This window comes from Anabrus simplex, chromosome 1 (assembly GCF_040414725.1).
Source record: "Anabrus simplex isolate iqAnaSimp1 chromosome 1, ASM4041472v1, whole genome shotgun sequence".
Taxonomy (NCBI): Eukaryota; Metazoa; Arthropoda; class Insecta; order Orthoptera; family Tettigoniidae; genus Anabrus; species Anabrus simplex.
Window position 1 is genome coordinate 246,695,365 of NC_090265.1, and position 8,383 is coordinate 246,703,747.

General features: G+C 40.9%; 1 protein-coding gene across 1 annotated transcript in view; it reads left to right on the forward strand.

Moving 5' to 3' along the window:
• LOC136864535 (uncharacterized) overlaps positions 1–6,990 on the forward strand; it is a 42,057-nt gene extending 35,067 nt beyond the window's left edge. Inside the window, exon 3 of the mRNA XM_067141640.2 lies at positions 1,790–6,990. Coding sequence (XP_066997741.2) covers positions 1,790–5,875 — 4,086 coding nt within the window. The 3' untranslated portion in view covers positions 5,876–6,990. The remainder of the gene's footprint in view (positions 1–1,789) is intronic.
• The last annotated feature ends 1,393 nt before the right edge of the window (positions 6,991–8,383 follow it).

Consider the following 8,383-nt stretch of genomic DNA (forward strand, 5'->3'; position numbering starts at 1 on the left):
GAATCGTACCCGGACCTCTTAGACAGAATGTCAACAACGATCTAACCACGGAACCGGACATTATTTATAGACTGAAGAAAAGTAGTTATCGGCTACATTTGGGACTGATACATTTAAGACTCCTATTACTCTCACTCTCTCTCTCTGTTCATTATTTCCCATGCTGCATTACTTTTATTACCTGCACTTGCAATATAATATTCATTAGCTTTCTATTTTGCTGTAGTCTTAGCCTGTATGCATTTACTCCTTGCATGTGTTTCCGAGCATTTATTGCTCTGAAGAGCTCAATACTAAAGTATAATTTCTCATTATTTCAAGCCCTGGTGTAAATCACTTCAAACCTGAAGACCCAGGTTTTGAATGTGTAATATTGTAGACTCTTCTTATGACTGGAAAACTATCCTCAAACGATACTAAAAATGTATGAAAGAAACGATAAAATTTCTTGGCCACTCAGTCTTTTGATACCCATTAATATAGAATATCAGTTAATCAATATCATGCATAGATGTAAACCATATATTTTTTATTGTGATAAAACGTTTTTTAAAAATAACTTACGACATCGCCACTGGCGTAGGTTTATCACTTAGACGCCTGCGGTTTAAGTCCAGACCAATCCATGTGGATTTATTGAAGTGAAATATCACATCCACGTGGTTTGGATTCCGTGTAAAACTGTATATCTCATGGCTATGGCCACCGCGTTAACAGTCGTGTAAACATGTGGGTACGACACCGTATAGTAAAATAAAGTAAATAGCTGCTGAGTTTACTCGATTGAACTTTCACTGCGCAAAAGAAAATCCAGCTCATGGAAAAGTAGTGCTTGACATTATAATAACTAATGTCAACTCCTCATACTTCGATATTGGCACGTTAGACATATTTTTACAAGGAATGGGTTGTAATCACAAAGCTGTTTTGTTGGAATTTCGCTACCTTGAGCACGATTAACCCTCAAATAAAATTATTTTCGAAAGGTTGATCATCACGTGTCGGTTTTTCTCAGTATGTATGCAGGTATGTAAGGAACTCCATCGGAGAAGGATTATGACACGATGTGTCTCGAAAGGTGTCGGTATACTGTATATGACCGGGCGAGTTGGCTACGCGGTTAGGAGCGCGCAGCTATGAGCTCGCATCCGGGAGATAGTGGGTTCGAATTCCACTGTCGGCAGCGCTGAAGATGGTTTTCCGTGGTTTCCCACTTTCACACCAGGCAAATGCTGTCTCATCGTCGCCATAAGGCCTATCTGTGTCGGTGCGACGTAAAGCAAATAGCAAAAAAATGTAATATACTGAATATGAAAATGATCAAACTTATAATTAATAATTGTTATTAATTGTGTTATTAATTCATTGATATTACTGGCAAGCCCCCGTGGCTCAGGCGGCAGCACGCCGGCCTCTCACCGCTGGGTTCCGTGGTTGAAATCCCGGTCACTCCATGTGAGATTTGTGCTGGACAAAGCGGAGGCGGGTCAGGTTTTTCCCTGTCATCTTTCATTCCACCAACACTCCCTCATATCATTTCATTCCATCTGTCATTTATTAATCATTGCCCCAGAGGAGTGCGACGGGCTTCGGCAGCCGGCACGATTCCTATCCTCGCCGCTAGATGGCGACTTCATTCATTCCATTCCTGACCCGGTCAAATGACTGGAAACCGGCTGTGGATTTTCATTCATTCATTGATATTACTGTTATTACTTTCAGATTATCAAACTTGTAATGAATAATTATTAAAACGTTTATTTATTGATCATACTGTTGTTACTTTCAGGTAATGCACTGTCCTGAGGAAGTGTCTGTTATCTACGTCTCCGAGAATCAAAACAAAACAGCTGTTTGGCCTGAAAGCATCCCGACTATAGTTTCTCGTTCCTCGTCTGCTTCATGCTCATCGACGTCTTCATTCTCGTCGAAGGTGGAAGATTTGTCTATGTCGGAAAGTGCTGGCAAGGGAATGGACATTAACTCTCAACCACCCTGTTTCAGTCACTACGACTCGCTGGTGACGCGGCGGTGCGTCCAATTTAGCGCTTCCTCATCTCCGCAGTGGATACCACGTGACCCACCTACATGTCAGGAGCAAATGAGTGATGTAAATCCGTGTCCTTCACCTTTTCGGAGCTTCCGAAAGGGCCCAGTTATTCTGTGTATTCTGGTGACTGACCCTCAACCATGGACTTCATTATGTCTTACCACTGGCACTATTCTCAGCATATTAGACCTTCCAAAAACGCAAATTCTTGATATTTTGCAAGACCTTGACAGCAGGAACATCACCACCATATGGCTTCCGGCAAAAAGGGATCATCCATATGGCCCAATACTTCGTAAGCTTCCAGGGATTCTATGGGGAGAATTATACCCTCATAAATATTTCGAAACTCTATCTTCGAAAAACTGGAAATTAACTGAGGAGTGTCTAAAAATGGAGTTGTGGAACAAAACAGATTTCATTTTGAGCACTGCAAACTGCACAGAGAACCATCCTATGTTGTGTCTTATGTCGCGTAACGACGAGCGGGAGCATCTACAGCTCGCATGCCCAGACGGATATCGAACATCAGGATTTTACAACGAACAGAATCGTTGCTTTAAAATAGTGAAGGAGAAAGCCAAGAATAGGATAATATACAGCGAAGCTAGAAACTATTGTGGGGAGGGGGCCAAATTATTAAAATTGACTTCAGTCTCTTTTAAACGTTTAATAAAGGAAATGGGTAGTAAAATTGGGTTGAAGAACGATGATAAGTGCTGGATAAATGAAATAACCAACACTTCTATTCACCGAAGTGAGAATATTATTGCAGGCAATGCAAATGCCATTACAATAGGTGGACGGTTCCTACAACTGGATGATACGGCTAGATTACATTGTGTTCTATGTGAAGTAGATGCCCAAATACCGGTACCAGAAATGTCCTTACGATACATTGCTGAAGAGAAATTGCTTCAACTGAACGTATACTCATCGTCTGGCCTTTGGAGGGAATCGTCATATCACGATGGATTCACCTGTTTTACTGATGCTGGCCAAGGTTTCGTTACTAAAGTGAAGGCAAAGTTTCGAGAGAGCAACCACTGGACGACAGCGAGTTTGAAGGCCGGCCTGACTCAGCGAAGCAACAACAAGCAAGTGAAGTTACATTTTGACGTCCACAAGACGACGTATAAACTGAAGTTCTTCAAGAAGAGGGCTGGTAACTACTGGTGTGAAGGCCATAGAGTATCAAGCTTTGAAAAGATAATGAGTAATAAAGTATTGGTGATTGGAAAAACTCGCGGTCACGTTTACTCTTTAATAATAGACCAGCACAATAAGTGTGGTATTAATATGACAGCATATGAACCAACATTCATTGATAATTTCAAACATATTGAAAAGGAGTTTATACAGAACTTCCCCAAAGCACTTTTTTCTGAAATACGCGTAATGAGGGTATTGAATGTAAACAATGAAAGTACGTTAAGACTCGCATTACACCTGACACCGAAATTCATTACTGGTAGTATCCAGCATGACTTCGAGCGAATAAACAACATCACTGAAAAATATGTACTGAAAATGGGGAGCCGGTATGAGAAAATGTCTCTGTTGAGCATATATGGATGTATTCCGCCAATACATGCACATAGTTCAGACAGTCTTCACTGGAACTTTACATACTTAGGAGCGACCAGCGTTCCTGTCGAACTGTGTGTGGGTGATGAAGGTCTACCTATATATAGGAAGTGTCTAGGAGACTTTTCAACTGGAGGTTACTGGGGCCCGGTATCAGGAAGCTGCTCTCAAAGACATGTAACTGATGCTACAAGGGTACTCCACGACTTGGTGACTAACAGTTCTGGCAGTGTGGCAACCGATGGAAGATCTGTAGCCCACAATGTTTCTTTGATTACATCTTTTCCTGAAGATCTATCGCCAGCCGACATCTACTTCGTAGCTTGTGTAGTTCGTAACCTTGCACAGTCTTCCACATTCAATAAGTCAGGCGGTAGGAATATAAGCAATGATATAGTCGTAGTGTCACAAATATTTAATCAGTTTTCTAGGGCAGATGATCATAAAGTTATGTTGTCTCAAAAGCATTTAAATTCTTCGTCCATGTTTCTGGATTATATAGATGCATTATTCGACCAAGTCTCGTCCAGAATTTATTATTCAGATGAACACAGTGGTGTCTTGAGTGCCATTACACCGTATCTTATGATTCAGATAATTGATCCTGTGAAGACGAATGTGACAGGTTTAGCATTGATACGCCGGGAAACTGAATATTCGACTACTGATACCGACTTCTCTCAGTTCGATGTGGTCCCTCTCACTGCTTATCATCGTTTAGATGATGTTCTTAGTATCCAGAATATTGAAGCCGCCGTATGGGTTCCAAAGAATCTCATAGACATGATATCAAATTCCGGGGCAATCCTACACAGTGATCAACAAAGGAATACGGGTGATAGTCTCATGGAAACTGCGCAACGTCATCGAATTGTTATAACGTTGCTGTACAAGGACATTATGTTTCAAAATTCAATAGTTGATAGAGAAGACTCAATAGACGAGGAGGCTAATGACACTAATTTTAATCCTCCGGATGTTACTGTTGTGGGGAGTAGAATAGTAAGTGTTACAATAGCAGGAGTTTCACAGAATTTACCGTTACCAATTCCTATAATTTTTAGGCCTCTTCTTAAAAGTAAATATAAAAGTTGTGCCTTTTGGGACTTTTCTTTCAACAGCTCGACAACGTCATCTTCCTTAGGTGGATGGTCTGACGAAGGATGTGTTTATGCCGGTAATTACAGTTATGGAGATGCTCCCTCGGACGATACAGATAGTCAGGTAGACGTCTGTGTTTGTACACACTTGACACATTTCGCGGAGCTTGTTGTCGGTCGTTACGGTTATGCACTCATGAGTCAGGGTGCCTTGAGTCAAGATATTTTATGGGCTGAGCAACATGACAGAGCGCTGGATGTGATCACCTACTTGGGTTGTTCCTTGTCTCTCTTTGGGATTGGAGGCATTATTGTGACTGCGATCCTCTTTAGAACGTGGAGACAGAAGCCTGGAAGCAAAGTCTTATTGCAGTTATCGCTAGCTGTTGCTGGGCAGATGATCCTACTCATGATGTCAGGGGCAGTAAAAGGTGGTGATGATACCGAGGGCGTCGATCCTTCATGCGTTCTTCTGGGAGCGTGTCTTCAATACATAACTCTAGCAGCGTTCTCGTGGATGTTTGTAACAGCTTTATTTCAATTTCTGAGGTACGTCCGAGTTCTTGGACCCACCAGACCTCCGAGATTTTTCATGAAATCAATGCTTTTCGGCTGGGGAGCCCCTTTGTTGCCAGTTGTCCTAACAGTATCCATATCACCGGAATCATATCAACTGTCAACCATTTGCTACCCCAGTGGTATTGCGCTGTATTTGGGAGTATTGTTGCCGATTTTGTTTGTTTTGTTACCAAATTTAGCCGTGTTTGTATTAGTAATTAACAACATTGTACGCGGTCCGGATGGTAAGGTGAGACCTCCAACGGACAAGAAATTACTCATATCACAGTTACGCCTTTGCGTTCTACTATTCTTTCTTCTGGGTTTGTCCTGGTTGTTCGGTTTGTTAGCGGCCTCTAGATCAGCGATTATCTTCGCATATCTATTTTGTCTCGCGGCTACTCTACAGGGATTTGTGATGTTTATATTTTTCGTTGTATGCGACCCTTCTACGAGAAAACTGTGGTATTCATTTCTGACCTCATGGAACACTGCGGTGGAGTTGAAGAGGAATGCCGGAGGAAGTCAAGCTGAACTCACATGTTCTACCGTATCCACATGCGCTTCAACCTGCGAGTGATAAATGTATAACCTCGGGACAAAGTGATTTAATTGAAATACATACCCTATTTCTACTTCAGCCTCGATGAAGTTGTTAAACAGACAATATCAATAATTTAATGTGAAAAGACCGTATTTACAAACTAAAAAGTGACAGACCTAGTTCAGGTGTATTATTGTGTGAAATTACAGTAGTAAAATAAAGCTGTATACATTCAATTATTTATAGAATGAGTTGTATCATTTGTTGGTTCTGGAGGGATAGTAGTCGGAAAGGACGACCAGGATTAGAGGCCGTATGCTTTCTTTCGTACTATAACATGTGCCTTTTTATTGTTTGTGGTGCACGAACACCTGGTAACTTGAAGAGGGTATTAGGATAAAATTGGTGAACGATAAACAAATTCTTGCTTGGAGTTGAAAACTTGTAGAGAGGAGGTGCTAAGGATTTCAAGTGCCAAAAACTTAGTCTTACAGGAAATGAGCTAACAATATTTAAAAAATGGATGTGGCTAGTAACTCTCGTTATAAGGAGAAATACCTTTACTGAAGTACTGTGAGTAGGGCCTAATTGATCCTTACAGAGTTTGTAAACAGGGCAAAAATACAAAACAAAACGCTGTTTTGACAGTTTCCTGCAAAATTGTATCCTTCGTCAGTAAAGAAAGGAACTTTTCTCATACAATATGTTTCTCCTTTCTGTTGCACTCAGCACATTATGGTTCTATAAGTCCGTAATCCAGAAACGCGTTAGCTTTTGTCCACTTTCGGTTCATCACGAGAATTTAGATTTTGTTCTTGTTAATAGCCATATTAATAAAGTCGAAAATGCATACCTAATATACTTTTTCGTTTGCGGTTATCTGCTTCTACTGTGTGCTGATTATTATTATTATTATTATTATTATTATTATTATTATTATTATTATTATTATTATTATTATTATTATTATTATTATTATTATTATTACATTTAAGACATGCATTACAGCTGGGAGATAACCCAGTGGCTATACCAGCGTATAGGAGAATAGCAACGAAATTATTGTGTGAAAGGTTTCTAATTAGAATATCTTCTCAGTGTACAGTATTTCATATATGAATGAATTGTGTAAATGTATAAGTTGTCTTAATAATTTTATTTGTGGTATAGATAAGAAAATAAAGCATAAATTATATAATAACAAACAATTATATGATAACAGAATGTGTGTGTATGTCCAACCCTTGTCCTGTTTCTCTACGGGGCCAGGTATGAAGTGAGATGAATCTTCGTAGCGATGTTTTGCGACCGGATCCACTTTCTGACGTCAACTTCATCAGAGGAGTTAATGGGATGAAACGAATGACGTGATATTTGATGGTAGGTGTGCCGTATCAGACCCATGAATTTGTGGTCCAGGCACATACATTCAAAATTTTATTAAACACGTTCTGTTCCCATGTTCCCAGAGGGGAAACGCATGAGGATTGAAAGCCAGGGTAAGTTCCATCCAAGGAACGAATGCGATCGAGATAACTGTGTGACGAGAACAGAAGAGGGCAGGCATCGATCCTGTACCACGTGATAATACAGCGGGGGGGGAAGGGGGGGGGGGAAATTGCGGACAGCCAACATTCTGCACATAAATTTTATGTGGGAAGCCAGCTTAACGGGACGAAAAGGCGAGGAGATATTAAATTATCATCTCAAATTATACTATGATTAGGAGAACAAATGACACCACATGCATCTTTGGAATTATGTGGAGAGATTGTCCGAAAGGGGTATGCTAAATATCCCGTGGAATATAAGTTACGCTGTAGTGATTCTATCACATAAAGAAAGCGTCCCCACCCGATACACTGAACACGTGGCCTGTTGCGGGGAGTCCCGCAATTGCTTAGGAGGCAGGGGTGATGCAATGGATATTGCAAGATAGTTTACGAATGGATCACCTTCCGCACACAATCGAGATTCATGGAATACGTTTAGCTACCTCTCAAGCGCCCTGCCTTACTAATAATCGCGATATCAATGGAATAGATTGATATCCTCTCCGGGAGGAGTCTAGGGTCAGCCATTTTGTGCCAGTCTTATAAATAGACCAGCAGCAGGTGCACCCCAGGTCATTCAGAAAATAGTCTTGGAGCCTACTTCACGTCACTCGTCACAAGACTATGCTTCTTTGTGCGGGAATGATTTGAGAGATATACGCTCGTATTGGCGAAACAGTGCACGAATGTATGTGTTTGAGAGCGATTAAATACGGAATAAGTTCTATAACTGTTAAATCGGATGTTGATAATTTTTATAGATAACAGGGCATAACTTCTGTGCCTGACGGTAGCCCTGAGATCACTATCAAGGGTGTAGGTGTAACAGTGTTTTCAGTTAAGAACGAGAGATTCAACCATGTTCCAAGAAACAGCTACCCAGCTCTGGACCCTTGGTATACCAGTGATGATCGTTGCTGATATGGAGGGCTAAAGTCTTCTAGCATGGGCCCACCCTGCGGCTCGAATAGAAGGCATCATGAAGTATTCA